Here is a 15,694-nt window from a genome sequence, read left to right as displayed (position 1 = left end):
GTACGTAGACCCCAATGTACGTAAAGAAGAGGTAGGCAGTGCGTGACTCACTGTATTTGTTGATAAAGTGGAGAAGTTGCCCAAAACAACCCATCAGCTTCTAACGGAATCGGTATGACGTGAGCCCGGCGGATGTAATACCGACACCGGAAGACAGAAGAGTGAAGATCCCGACAAGGTAAGTAACTTTACTATCCCTAACTTTCTCCCCCCTCTAACCCTCCCTTAGGGGTGCCTAACCCCTCCCCCCCTAGTGCCTAAACCTAACCTCCCCCCCAGTGCCTGCCCCCTAACCTCCCCCCAGGGGTGCCTAACCCTAACCTCCCCCCAGGAGTGTCTAACCCTAACCTCCCACCCAGGGGTATCTAACCCTAACCTCCCCCCCAGGGGTGTCTAACCCTAACCTCCCCCCAGGGGTGTCTAACCCTAACCTCCCCCAGGGGTGTCTAACCCTAACCTCCCCCAGGGGTGTCTAACCCTAACCTCCCCCCAGGGGTGCCTAACCCTAACCTCCCCCAGGGGTGCCTAACCCCTACCCCCCTAGTGCCTAAACCTAACCTCCCCCCCAGTGCCTGCCCCCTAACCTCCCCCCAGGAGTGTCTAACCCTAACCTCCCCCCCAGGGGTGTCTAACCCTAACCTCCCCCCAGGGGTGTCTAACCCTAACCTCCCCCAGGGGTGTCTAACCCTAACCTCCCCCAGGGGTGTCTAACCCTAACCTCCCCCAGGGGTGTCTAACCCTAACCTCCCCCCAGGGGTGCCTAACCCTAACCTCCCCCAGGGGTGCCTAACCCCTACCCCCCTAGTGCCTAAACCTAACCTCCCCCCCCAGTGCCTGCCCCCTAACCTCCCCCCAGGAGTGTCTAACCCTAACCTCCCACCCAGGGGTATCTAACCCTAACCTCCCCCCCAGGGGTGTCTAACCCTAACCTCCCCCCAGGGGTGTCTAACCCTAACCTCCCCCAGGGGTGTCTAACCCTAACCTCCCCCCAGGGGTGCCTAACCCTAACCTCCCCCAGGGGTGTCTAACCCTAACCTCCCCCAGGGGTGCCTAACCCTAAACCCCCTTTCCCTAGCCTAACCCTAAGTCCCCACAGGAGCCCCTAAACCTAACCATCGCCCCCCATGGCTGTCCGTTCCCGACGCTCGCCTTACCTTTGTTCAGTATGCTGTGTGTCGGGATTTCGGCAGGTGGATAACGATAGGCGTCTGGATTTTGACGCCTATCATTAGTCCCATGCCGGGATTTCACAGACGGGAAGCCGGCGGTCGGCATTTCCTGACCGCATACCCTTCTAACTGTCATTTATGCAGCACAGTCTTAGAAATGACAGAAGCTGACTGGTTGCTATTGGTAACTGTCACCAAGGCCTGGCACATCCCACCCATGGTCATCAGATGTCTGACGCTTCGCTGGCGGAATTTGATCCCTAGGTGTCTCTATTCCTACCCCAAACCCAGCACGCAGCAGGGTGAGTGTCCATCCCATCTCTATTCATAGACTGTAAGGGGATATATTTACTAAAGTGCTGGTTTATAGAAGTGGAGATGTTGCCCATAGCAACCAGTCAGATTCTAGCTATTATCTTCTAGAAGGTGTTAGAGAAATGACACAGTAAGTAGAATCTGATTGGTTGCTATGGGCAACACCTCTACATCTATAAACCCGCACTTTAGTAAATATACCCGTAACTGCCAAAATGCAAATAGTGCAGAATGGAGTCACAAAGCGGAGATGGAGGTTGGAGATTGCGCCACCAGAACTCTGCGTTTCCCCCACGTCCCTGCAGGCTTCTGGTGAGACTACTCCTCTACCTGGCCTCCGGATTGCACATGCCCATGCTCCCGAAACTCCCAATGATACCAACCCAATCTTCCGGCCTCCTCAGCCTCCCCTGTTGCATCTTGGTGGATGTAGTGTTTGTTCGCTATCTAAATAGACGTGCCTCAATTGCGGCACTGGAACGCAGGGGGACGGCTGTGCTGCCTCCAGCCTGTGCCACAATGCATTAACTAAGAGGTAATTCCCACATGATATACATGTCTCAGGGGTAGATGTACTAAGTCTCGGAGAGAGCTAAAATGGATGTAGATAAAGTACCAACCAATCAGCTCCTAACTGTCATTTTTTTAAACACAGCCTGTAACATGGCAGTTCGGAGCTGATTGGTTGGTACTTTATCTCTCTCTCCAAGACTTAGAACATCTCCCCCATAGTCATCTATTAGCGTTGCAGACCGGCTGATGTGCTGAAGGAAATCTACTTGAATCTGACTCCAGCTGATTACAGATTCCTGGGCCGCTCTGCAAGGACTCCTGAGAGAAGCTTTAGCCCTATTCTAGCTACCACTGGCCCCCACCACTAACCCTGCATGCCACATTCAGTGACTGCTACTTTCATTCCTTCCCCTGCTCTGACAAATATAACCTCCATGTACTAATGACTACAGAGAATCTGTGTGGGGCGTCTCTCTGTCTCTGTGCTTGTACCTGGTACACTGCGGATAATGATTCTGGGAATTACTCTAATGCAATCGCAGCTGCACTCTCACGGATCGCAGTTGCTAAAATATGGTAATGCCGTCCAAAAGTATAGCCGAGCATAGGGACGCCCCCTGCTACCTTCTCATAGCCGCCTGACGACGTGCAACAGCGTAAGCATTGGTACCAGCGACACACATCGGCCAGTCTGACCAGCTGCAAACACTGCGGCTCTCCTGACACGCTGCGCAGGAGATGGCAATGGCTAATTTATTCCCGCCCATGAAACGGCGTTTATAACGGTCAGACACACCTGAGTTCTTCTTACTACCGCCAAACACTGACTACCTGTCATTCACTTTGCGAGTGGTTCCTCTGTACGAGAGTAATCGCAATGCAATCACTGCACGTGCGCATTAGCAATCAATCACTCTGACTGTGATAATATTGGCTTTGCCTAAATCTCTGAACCAGCCCGTGTGTCCTCCCAAATATCTGAGAGACATCTAGTGTGCCTGCCCTGTGATTAGTCATGTTATTTATTACATACATGTGTGCCCGCCCTGTGATTAGTCATGTTATTTATTACATACATATGTGCCCACCCTGTGATTAGACATGTTATTTATTACATACATATGTGCCCACCCTGTGATTAGACATGTTATTTATTACATACATGTGTACCTGCCCTGTGATTAGTCATGTTATTTATTACATACATGTGTGCCCACCCTGTGATAAGACATGTTATTTATTACATACATGTGTGCCTGCCCTGTGATTAGACATGTTATTATTTATTACATACATGTGTACCTGCCCTGTGATTAGTCAGGTTATTTATTACATACATGTGTACCTGCCCTGTGATTAGTCATGTTATTAATTACATACATGTGTACCTGCCCTGTGATTAGTCATGTTATTAATTACATACATGTGTGCCTGCCCTGTGATTAGTCATGTTATTTATTACATACATGTGTGCCTGCCCTGTGATTAGTCATGTTATTTATTACATACATGTGTGCCTGCCCTGTGATTAGTCATGTTATTTATTACATACATGTGCGCCTGCCCTGTGATTAGTCATGTTATTTATTACATACATATGTGCCCACCCTGTGATTAGACATGTTATTTATTACATACATGTGTGCCTGCCCTGTTATTAGTCATGTTATTTATTACATACATGTGTACCCGCCCTTTGATTAGTCATGTTATTACATACATGTGTGCCCACCCTGTGATTAGTCATGTTATTTATTACACACATGTGTGCCCGCCCTGTGATTAGTCATGTTATTTATTACATACATGTGTGCCCGCCCTGTGATTAGTCATGTTATTTATTACATACATGTGTGCCTGCCCTGTGATTAGTCATGTTATTTATTACATACATGTGTGCCTGCCCTGTGATTAGTCATGTTATTTATTACATACATGTGTGCCTGCCCTGTGATTAGTCATGTTATTTATTACATACATGTGTACCCACCCTTTGATTAGTCATGTTATTACATACATGTGTGCCCGCCCTGTGATTAGTCATGTTATTTATTACATACATGTGTGCCAGCCCTGTGACTAGTCATGTTATTTATTACATACATGTGTGCCTGCCCTGTGACTAGTCATGTTATTTATTACATATATGTGTGCCTGCCCTGTGATTAGTCATGTTATTTATTACATACATGTGTACCCGCCCTGTGATTAGTTATGTTATTCATTACATACATGTGTGCCCGCCTTGTGATTAGTCATGTTATTTCACCCTGTGATTAGTCATGTTATTTATTACATACATGTGTGCCCACCCTGTGATTAGTCATGTTATTTATTACATACATGTGTGCCCACCCTGTGATTAGTCATGTTATTTATTACATACATGTGTGCCCGCCCTGTGATTAGTCATGTTATTTATTACACACATGTGTGCCCACCCTGTGATTAGTCATGTTATTTATTACATGCATGTGTGCTTGTCCTGTGGAATGGTGGATTGTTCAGAAGCACCGGTGGTGTTGCAGGATCCATGGGCACTGAAAGTGGGTGTCTCAGGGCCCGCACAATCCAGCGCACGCTAGTGCACAAGGGTAAGACTGATACTAACAGTTGTATAATATCACTGCTGCGATAGTCGCGGTTGCATTAGTCTGCCCCTCTGAATCAGACCCTCTGTGTTTTCTGATAGCCATATGCACTTTACACAATAGATATACATGACATGATTACCTGTGTTTCTGACAAGCTGAGGCTACTGGCCAACTGTTTTCTCTCTGCCCCCACCACATAATGGTTCTTCTCGAAAGCCCTTTCCAGTCGGAGCAGCTGTGAGGGAGAAAATGCCGTTCTGATTCGCTTAGGCTTCCTGGCAAACGGACCATGCAGTAGCAGACTCTCCTGAGATACATCGCTGCCTGGAAGACAAGAGCACACAAGGTTTGGGTGAGCATGAGAGTGGATCAAAGTAAGGTTGTTATCCAGTTCTGCACAGGAGTCATGTGAAGGCCATCAGACCCTCACAGATCATAGTGATGGTGCCATTGCCCTCATAGATCATAGCGATGGTGCCATTGCCCTCACAGATCATCACGATAGTGCCATTGCCCTCACAGATCATAGCGATGGTGCCATTACCCTCACATATCATAGCGATGGTGCCATTGCCCTCACAGATAATAGCAATGGTGCCATTGACCCCATAGATCATAGTGATGGTGCCATTACCCTCACAGTTCATACAGAGTATACCATTGCCCTTACAGACCATAGAGATTGTGTCATTGCCCTCACATATCATAGAGATGGTGCCATTATCCTCACAGACCATAGAGATGGTGCCATTGCCCTCACAGGCCATAGAGATGGTGCCATTACCCTTACAGATCATAGAGATGGTGCCATTACCCTCACAGATCATAGTGATGGTTCCATTACCCTTACAGATCATAGTGATGGTGCCATTACCCTTACAGATCATAGTGATGGTGCCATTGCCCCCACATATCATAGAGGTGGTGCCATTACCCTCACAGATAATAGAGATGGTGCCATTGCACTCACAGATCATAGTGATGGTGACATTGTCCTCACAGACCATAGAGATGATGCCATTGCCCTCAAAGGTCATAGAGATGGTGCCATTACCCTCACAGATCATAGCAATGGTGCCATTACCCTCACAGATCATAGTGATGGTGCCATTACCCTTACAGATCATAGTGATGGTGACATTACCCCTTACAGATCATAGTGATGTGCCACTACCCTCAAAGATCATAGTGATGGTGCCATTACCCTTACAGATCATAGTGATGGTGCCATTACCCCTTACAGATCATAGTGATGTGCCATTACCCTACAGATGGTGCCATTGTCCTCTCAGTTCATATCATTGGTGCTATTACCCTCACAGATCATAGTGATGCTGCCACTGCCCTCAAAGATCATAGCAATGGTGCCATTACCCTCACAGACCATAGATATGGAGCCATTACCCTCACTGATCATAGAGATGGTGCCATAACCCTCACAGATCATAGTGATGGTGCCGTTACCCTTACATATCATACAGATGGTGCCATTGTCCTCACAGATCATAGCAATTGTGCCATTACCCCCACAGATCATATAGATGGTGCCATTACCCTCACAGATCATAACAATGGTGCCATTACCCTCAGAGATCATAGTGATGGTGCCATTGCCCCCACAGATCATAGCGATGGTGTCATTGCCCTCACAGACCATAGTGATGGTGCCATTACCATCACAGTTCATACAGGTGATGCCATTGCCCTTACAGACCATAGAGATGGTGCCATTGTCCTCACATATCATAGAGATGGTGCCATTACCCTTACAGATCATAGTGATGGTACCATTACCCTTGCAAATCATAGAGATGGTGCCATTGCCCTCACAGATCATAGAGATGGTGCCATTGCATTCACAGATCATAGTGATGGCGACATTGTCCTCACAGACCATAGAGATGATGCCATTGCCCTCACAGGTCATAGAGATGCTGCCATTACCCTCACAGGCCATAGAGATGGTGCCATTACCCTTACAGATCATAGAGATGGTGCCATTGTCCTCTCAGTTCATAGCATTGGTGCCATTACCCTCACAGATCATAGTGATGGTGCCATTACCCTCACAGATTATAGCAATAGTGCCATTACCCTCACAGATCATATAGATGGTGCCATTACCCTCACAGATCATAGTGATGGTGCCATTACCCTTACAGATCATATAGATGGTGCCATTACCCTTACAGATCATATAGATGGTGCCATTACCATTACAGATCATAGTGATGGTACCATTACCCTTACAGATCATATAGATAGTGCCATTACCCTTACAGATCATATAGATGGTGCCATTACCATTACAGATCATAGTGATGGCGCCATTACCCTCACAGATCATAGTGATGGTGCCATTACCCTTACAGATCATAGTGTGGCCAGCAAAAGAGGGCGTGACAGGGTGGATGAATGATGTTTGTGGGTGTGATGGGGGCGGGACACACAATCGCGTCATTTTGACCCCACCCCCGCTACACAATGCCGATAATACAGGCATTGTGAAGCAGGTGGTGGGGCCAAAATGAGGCAATTCAGCGTGAATCATGTCACCGTTACCCCCCCCCCCCGGACGGGGGTTTAACAGTTATTCGCTGGGGGATCGGCGGCCGCCGGGAGGCTTGCCTGCCTGTCTGGGGGGCCAGGAGCTGCACCCGATAATCGGGAGGGTAGGCAACTCTGATTCTACATTGTTACTCTATTAGAAGGTCAGTTACCAGGTCCAGCAGGACCACTCATAAACTGGTTCTTGGTTTGCTTCTACACCAACATTTGCCTAATAGTTAGTTGGTACAGAGCAGCGCTGTGGACCTGGGTTATCGCTATATGCTCTTTGATTGACCGTGCCCTATTTTAGCAGGAAAGGAAGACTAAAGCTGGGTACACACGTAAAGATTTTCTGTTCAACCATCCAACAAGTTGTTTGTTTGGAATGAAAATCTAGTAACGTATGGGAGTAACTGACGATCAGCAATTTGCTTCTAAATGCCAGAAAACAGATGAAAATGGTCGTCAGTTTAGCAATATCACTCCAATGTTAGCAAAATTGTGTTACATGTTTTGCCCATTTTTGGACAACATGTTCCCTAGTATAATCTACCCCTCACTGGGTGTGGGGAGAGGTCAGCCTATTTATTACCAGGTTATAAGGAGCAGGTTAAAATAAATGCAGTATCCAAAAATAGACAGTCCCTTGAACAATTGCACAAAGAAATAAAAATAACTCACAGCTGTTGCCAGCTGGAGATGTCTGCTGGCCGCTGTACAGGAAAACTGTTTAAACATCTCTTTTATAATAAGGACCTATGTACTAATAATCGCGGCATTGTGTATCCATCTCGCCGGCTATGTACCAAGGTGAACTCGCAGGGACAGCGGTTGCGGTAACCTATTGGGGATGCGATGCTGACAAACTTGCCAACTTCCAGAATGCGATGGCGGTAGCTACACATCGCAATATTAGCCGGCAGAGGGTTACCCCAGGACCCTTCTCGGCAATGGCAGCCGCGCATGTGCAGTCAGCCAGACTGAGCATGCTCAGTAGCCCCGGGAGCACTACGGGAACATCGCTGGGACAAGCTACTATCGGAGCCCCTGTCCCTGCGGGTGCCAGATAATATGTTCCTGCGCTATGATCGAATCTCGCAATGCGATCTTGGGTGGTAACGTCATTACAAATGCTATTATTAATAAATGGGCCAGAGAGAGAAGAACAGCTGCAAACATACAGAGATAACTTGGTAAGAAAGGCTTTCCCTCCCCTCCTGTACAAGCAACTGGAACCCCCCCTGTGTCTCTCCCCTGCTCCTAGCTGTTCCGGATTCTTCAGGGTTGCTCTGCAGAACTGTCCCGCCTAAATGGGGACAGTTGTGTATGTTTATGGGAGTGAATGGGAGGGAAGAGACTGAATACTTCTGAATAGCACAACCTCCATTACCCTTTATAGTTTATACACATTATAACCCATCCGCTGCAGCCAATAAGGGACCTGGTCTCATGGTCTTCTGCCACTAGTCAGCTAAAGCTATTTGCTGATTGGCTGCTGAGGGTCAGGACACATGTAACACTGAAATAACTGAGCATTAATCACTGGATAATGCACACATGTATATAGTGCACACCTGTTTAGTGTACCTGTCTGGGGCTTGAGAGGATAATGCATATTTGGGACCTCCTGTGAGTGTGTTTGGCTGTATGGTGAGAAGCAACAGACAAGAAAGTCTCTAATATCACTGTACCAGCAGCAATGTTATAGAGATGCGTCAGAGGGTTAATACTCCCAGCAGGACGGTGCAAAGGCACAGCAAAGGCTAAATTATGTCAGTGATGTCAGGATTGGTTATTTCATACTGGTCATATGATCCTAACAGTGGACAACTCTAAATTGTGTACAGTGATGACATACTATCCAATCCAGGTCACCAGAGCAGACTAGCAAGAGGTAAACTCCAGTCGTGCACACTAGTAAGGGATAATCAGTAGTAGTGCACACTAGTGACAGAGATAATCTGCAGTTGTGCACACTAGTAAGAGATAGATAATCTTCAATTGTGCACACTAGTAAGAGAGTTAATATGCAACTATGCACATTGGTGAAAGATGGATAATCTCCAGTCGTGCACACTATTGAAAAATAGTCTCCAGTCATGCACACTAGTGTGAGAGAGATAATCTGCAGTCATCCACACCAGTGAGTTATAGATAATATACAGCCGTGCACACTAGTGAGGGATGGATAACCTCCAGTTGTGCACACTAGTGAAAGACAATCTCCAGTTGTGCACACTATTATGAGAGAGATAATCTACCGTTGTCGTGAGTGATAGATAATCTCCAGTCGTACACACTAGTGAGAGCTAACCTGCAGTTGTGCACACTAGTGAGAGATAATATGCAGTCTTGCATACTAGTGTGAGAGATAATATGGAGACGTGCACACTAGTGAGAGAGAGATAATATGCACTTGTGCATACTAGTGTGAGAGAGATAATATGCAGTCGTACACACTAGTGACAGATAATCTCCAATCATGCACACTAGTGATAGATATTCTGCAGTTGTGCACACTATTGAGAGAGAGATAATATGCAGTCATGCATACTAGTGCGAGAGAAATAATCTGCAGTCGAGCACACTAGTGAGAGAAACTCCAGTTGTGCACACTAGTGAAAGATAATCTCCAGTTGTGCACACTATTATGAGAGAGATAATCTACAGTTGTCGTGAGTGATAGATAATCTCCAGTCATACACACTAGTGAGAGCTAATCTGCAGTTGTGCACACTAGTGAGAGATAATATGCAGTCTTGCATACTAGTGTGAGAGATAATATGCAGACGTGCACACTAGTGAGAGAGAGGTAATATGCACTTGTGCATACTAGTGTGAGAGAGATAATATGCAGTCGTACACACTAGTGACAGATAATCTCCAATCATGCACACTAGTGATAGATATTCTGCAGTTGTGCACACTATTGAGAGAGAGATAATATGCAGTCATGCATACTAGTGCGAGAGAAATAATCTGCAGTTGAGCACACTAGTGAGAGAAACTCCAGTTGTGCACACTAGTGAGAGGCATGCAATCTAACCATGCACAATAACCAAATAGATGGCAACCCATAGATGGCACAGAAGTAAATGACAGATGTGATCTTATTCTGTGTAGTGGTAAAGGAGGTGAGATGTCATGGTGCACACAAGTGAGATAGGCAAGAGAGTTGTCATCTCATAGTGCCCAATAGTGAAACTCATGCTTTAGTAGTGAACAATAATAAAAGGTACGATCTGAAACAATATAATAGTGCACAAATAGTAAATGTGAAACCATATAATAATGCACAATAGTGAAAGCGAACTGCTGTAATAGTGAACAATAATGAAAGACCAGATCTAATAATGCACAAGAGTGTAAAGCGGCCGATACACGGTGTGATAAATCAGCCGTTCCGACGGACTGGTACGAATTGACTGCTATATTGCACCGTGTATGGGCATGATGTCGGACTGAGGCCCTGAGGCTCGCTCTGAATCAGGGCCCTCCATTAAAATGGAGCATCCTCCTGGACGCTCGTATAGCTGTGGGTCAACACCCACAGCATATACGAGCGTGCAAAAAGATGGTCGCGATGGTCTTGACCATCGCGACCATCGGACTTGCGAGGGAAACCCTGCGGTCGTGTTTCCCAACCGCAAGCCCAGGAGTGATTTTGACTCTATCAGAGCCAAAATCACTCCCACTGACATCACTAGTGATGTCAGTAGGGCCGGCTTCAGACGGTAGGCGTTCCCATGGGAACGCCTCCGTCTGGCAGGCACGCCCACCAAAGGGGGCGTGCTATCAATCAACATCGACAGCACGCCCCCTTTGGTGCAAGACCCCGAGCGATGGAAAGCCCGTCGCTCGCCGGGTCTTGCGCATGTGCACGACGGAGCTCCCTCCGTCGTGCGCATGCGCAGTGGGGAACATCGACCCACTTGCGAGCGTACTGCCACTCGCGAGTGGGTCTGAATGACCCCCTGAGTGCGCACCCGTGTGGTCGCACTTCGCACCCCTAGATCTTACTGCAGGTTCAGTCGATCAGGGGAGGCGATGTGCTATCCCATGCAGCGCTATGCGGGTGGGGGAGGGGAGAGCCAGCATATCGGACAGTCGGCTACCCTATCGCATTGTGTGTAGGGACCGCCTGATATGTCGGACGTCGGATTCCCCGTCGCACGGTGCCTATCGCACCGTGTATGGGCCGCTTAAGAGACACAATCTAATAGTGTACAATTGTGAAAGAGACACAATCTAATAGTGATGACAACAGTGATAGACAAGATTTAGTTGTGTACAGTAGTGAAAGAGGCATAATCTAATAGTGCACAATAATAAAAGACAGAATAAAATTGTGGACAATAGTGAAAGAGACACGATCTGATCATGTGCAATAGTGATAGAGATGTATTAATGCCCTACAGTAAAAGAAATACGATCTAATAGTGCACAACAGTGAAAGAGAGACGATATAATCGATAACAATAATGACAGAGATGATATAATAATGCACAGTAGTGAAAGAGATGTTATAATAGTGAACAGTAGTGTTATAGGATCTATAATCGCACAAGTGGAGTGACTGCTGGAACCTGCATGGGATTTGCTGTCTTGTTACAAGGAAAATCTTGTAACAAAACACAGATGTTTAATTACAGGGCTGTAACAAGTAATAATTAGACAGTATGATTATTAATGTATAATATGTAATAATTAGCAGTTATTAGAACAGGCTGTAAAACGAAATTGGGAAGACTGCAAAAAGCAGAAGCGGATAATTACACTGAAATTCAGGTAAATTGATGCAAAATACATGAAGTGCCCAATGCCCTCACTTTTATGTGTATTGTTATATTGTATCACCCTGTAATGCAGAGGGAATATATACACAATAAACACTGGCCATGTCCTCACTGCTCACCGGCATAATGAGTGGGGGGCTGTAGTGGTCTGCGCATAAGAAGAATTGCATAGGGATGAGCCCCCATAATGTGATGGACCTCACCCCCCATTCCTGACACACGTTAATGCTGGAAGGAATAAACATGTAACATGAATGAGATATAAATCACTTTATTGCAGGATACAATAACTTCTTCATACAGTAATTGCAATTGGTGAATAAATATCAGTTCTTGATGTAGATGTTCTCAAGAGCTAACACTCTCATAAACATCAGTATGCTTAGTGTCATAACATCCAGGTGGTGCTGCGCGTAGATAAGACCAGTAGTATACAGAATATATTGGGAGGGGGGGGTGCGCTTTAGTTAAAAGTCTGATTTCATATCCTAAAGCTTCTCAGTGCTTGGGTACTTAGCAGGTCAGTTATGTGGTGCCTTCCTATAAGTGTATGGGGTAGATGGTAGGGTAGTATATATATATATATATTAGTGTATGGGGTAGATGGCAGGGTAGTATATATATATATATATATATATATTAGTGTATGGGGTAGATGGCAGGGTAGTATATATATATATATTAGTGTATGGGGTAGATGGTAGGGTAGTATATATATATATATTAGTGTATGGGGTAGATGGCAGGGTAGTATATATATATATATTAGTGTATGGGGTAGATGGCAGGGTAGTATATATATATATATATATTAGTGTATGGGGTAGATGGCAGGGTAGTATATATATATATATATTAGTGTATGGGGTAGATGGTAGGGTAGTATATATATATATATTAGTGTATGGGGTAGATGGCAGGGTAGTATATATATATATATATTAGTGTATGGGGTAGATGGCAGGGTAGTATATATATATATATATTAGTGTATGGGGTAGATGGCAGGGTAGTATATATATATATATATTAGTGTATGGGGTAGATGGCAGGGTAGTATATATATATATATATTAGTGTATGGGGTAGATGGCAGGGTAGTATATATATATATTAGTGTATGGGGTAGATGGCAGGGTAGTATATATATATATATATATATATATATTAGTGTATGGGGTAGATGGCAGGGTAGTATATATATATATATTAGTGTAAGGGGTAGATGGCAGGGTAGTACATATATATATTAGTGTAAGGGGTAGATGGCAGGGTAGTACATATATATATTGGTGTATGGGGTAGATGGCAGGGTAGTATATAATATATTATTGTATGGGGTAGATGGCAGGGTAGTATTATTAATGTATGGAGTAGATGGCAGGATAGTATATATTAGTGTATGGGGTAGATTGCAGGGTAGAATATATATTAGTGTATGTGGTAGATGGCAGGGTAGTATATATTAGTGTATGGGGTAAATGGCAGGCTAGTATATATATATTAGTGTAAGGGTTAGATGGCAGGGTAGTATAAGTGTATGGGGTAGATGACAGGGTAGTATATATATTAGTGTATGGGGTAGATGGCAGGGTAGTATAAGTGTATGGGGTAGATGACAGGATATATATTAGTCTATGGGGTAGATGGTATGGTAGTATATATTAGTGTATAGGGTAAATGGCAGGCTAGTATATATTAGTGAATGGGGTAGATGACAGGGTAGTATATATATTAGTGTATGGGGTAGATGGCAGGAAAGTATATATATATTAGTGTATGGGATAGATGGCAGGGTAATATATATTAGTGTATGCGGTAGATGGCAGGATAGTATATATTAGTGTTTGGGTAGATGGCAGGGTAATATATAATAGTGTATGCGGTAGATGGCAGGCTAGTATATATTACTGTATGCGGTAGATGGCAGGGTAGTATATATAAGTGTATGGGGTAGATGGCAGGGTAATATGTATTAGTGTACAGGGTAGATTGCAGGGTAGTATATTATAGTGTATGGGGTAGATGGTATGGTAGTATATATTAGTGTAAGGGGTAGATGGCAGGGTAGTACATATATATATTAGTGTATGGGGTAGATGGCAGGGTAGCACATATATATATTAGTGTATGGGGTAGATGGCAGAGTAGTATATATATTAGTGTATGGGGTAGATGTCAGGGTAGTACATATATATATTAGTGTATGGGGTAGATGGCAGGCTAGTATATATTAGTGAATGGGGTAGATGACAGGCTAGTATATATATTAGTGTATGGGGTAGATGGCAGGAAAGTATATATATATTAGTGTATGGGATAGATGGCAGGGTAATATATATTAGTGTATGCGGTAGATGGCAGGATAGTATATATTAGTGTTTGGGTAGATGGCAGGGTAGTATATATTAGTGAATGCGGAAGATGGCAGTGTAGTATATATTAGTGTATGTGGTAGAAGGCAGGGTAGTATATATTAGTGTATGCGGAAGATGGCAGGTTACTACATATATATATTAGTGTATGCGGTAGATGGCAGGGTAATATATATTAGTGTATGCGGTAGATGGCAGGTTAGTATATATTAGTGTTTGGGTAGATGGCAGGGTAATATATATTAGTGTATGCGGTAGATGGCAGGGTAGTATATATTACTATATTCGGTAGATGGCAGATTAGTATATATAAGTGTATGGGGTAGATGGCAGGGTAGTATGTATTAGTGCACAGGGTAGATGGCAGGGTAGAATATATTAGTGTATGCGGTAGTTGGCAGGGTAGTATATATTAGTGTATGCGGTAGATGGCAGGGTAGTATATATTAGTGTATGCGGTAGATGGCAGGTTAGTACATATATATATTAGTGTATGCGGTAGATGGCAGGTTAGTACATATATATATTAGTGTATGCGGTAGATGGCAGGCTAGTATATATTAGTGTTTGGGTAGATGGCAGGGTAGTATATATTACTGTATGCGGTAGATGGCAGGGTAGTATATATAAGTGTATAGGGTAGATGGCAGGGTAGTATGTATTAGTGTACAGGGTAGATGGCAGGGTAGTATAAATGTTAGTGTATAGGGTAGATGGCAGGCTAGTATATATATATATATAAGTGTATGGGGTAGATGGCAGACTAGTATACATAAGTGTATGGAGTAGATGGCAGGGTAGTACATATATATATTAGTGTATGTGGTAGATGGCAGGGTAGTACATATATATATATCAGTGTATGGGGTAGATAGCAGGGTAGTACATATATAAATTAGTATATGCAGTAGATGGCAGGCTAGTATATATTAGTGTTTGGGTACATGGCAGGGTATTATATATTAGTGTATGCGGTAGATGGCAGGCTAGTATAAATATTAGTGTATAGGGTAGATGGTATGGTAGTACATATATATATTAGTGTATATTGGGTAGATGGCAGGGTAGTACATATATATATATTAGTGTATGGGGTAGATGGCAGGGTAGTATAAATATTAGTGTATAGGGTAGAAGGCAGGGTAGTATATATAAGTGTATGGGATACATGGCAGGGTGGTATAAATATTAGTGTGTAAGGTAGATGGCAGGGTAGTATATATATTAGTGTATGGGGTAGATGGCAGGATAGTATATATTAGTGTATGCGGTAGATGGCAGACTAGTATATATAAGTGTATGGAGTAGATGGCAGGGTAGTATATATTAGTGTATGGGGTAGATGGCAGGGTAGTATATATATTGGTGTATGTGGTAGATGG

At 44.3% G+C, this 15,694-nt stretch overlaps 1 protein-coding gene across 1 annotated transcript in view; it reads right to left on the bottom strand.

Annotated features, from left to right (window-relative positions):
- The window catches only part of EMX1 (empty spiracles homeobox 1), a 120,713-nt gene that overhangs the window by 11,734 nt on the left and 93,285 nt on the right, over positions 1–15,694 (bottom strand). The window contains exon 2 of the mRNA XM_088459741.1: positions 4,731–4,915. Within this exon, the coding sequence (XP_088315867.1) occupies positions 4,731–4,915 (185 nt within the window). The remainder of the gene's footprint in view (positions 1–4,730; positions 4,916–15,694) is intronic.

Source organism: Taudactylus pleione, unplaced genomic scaffold (genome assembly GCF_031769625.1).
Source record: "Taudactylus pleione unplaced genomic scaffold, aTauple2 ptg000930l, whole genome shotgun sequence".
NCBI classification, from domain to species: Eukaryota; Metazoa; Chordata; class Amphibia; order Anura; family Myobatrachidae; genus Taudactylus; species Taudactylus pleione.
Note: the sequence above shows the minus strand (reverse complement) of the source record. Positions and strands in the feature narration are given on the sequence as shown.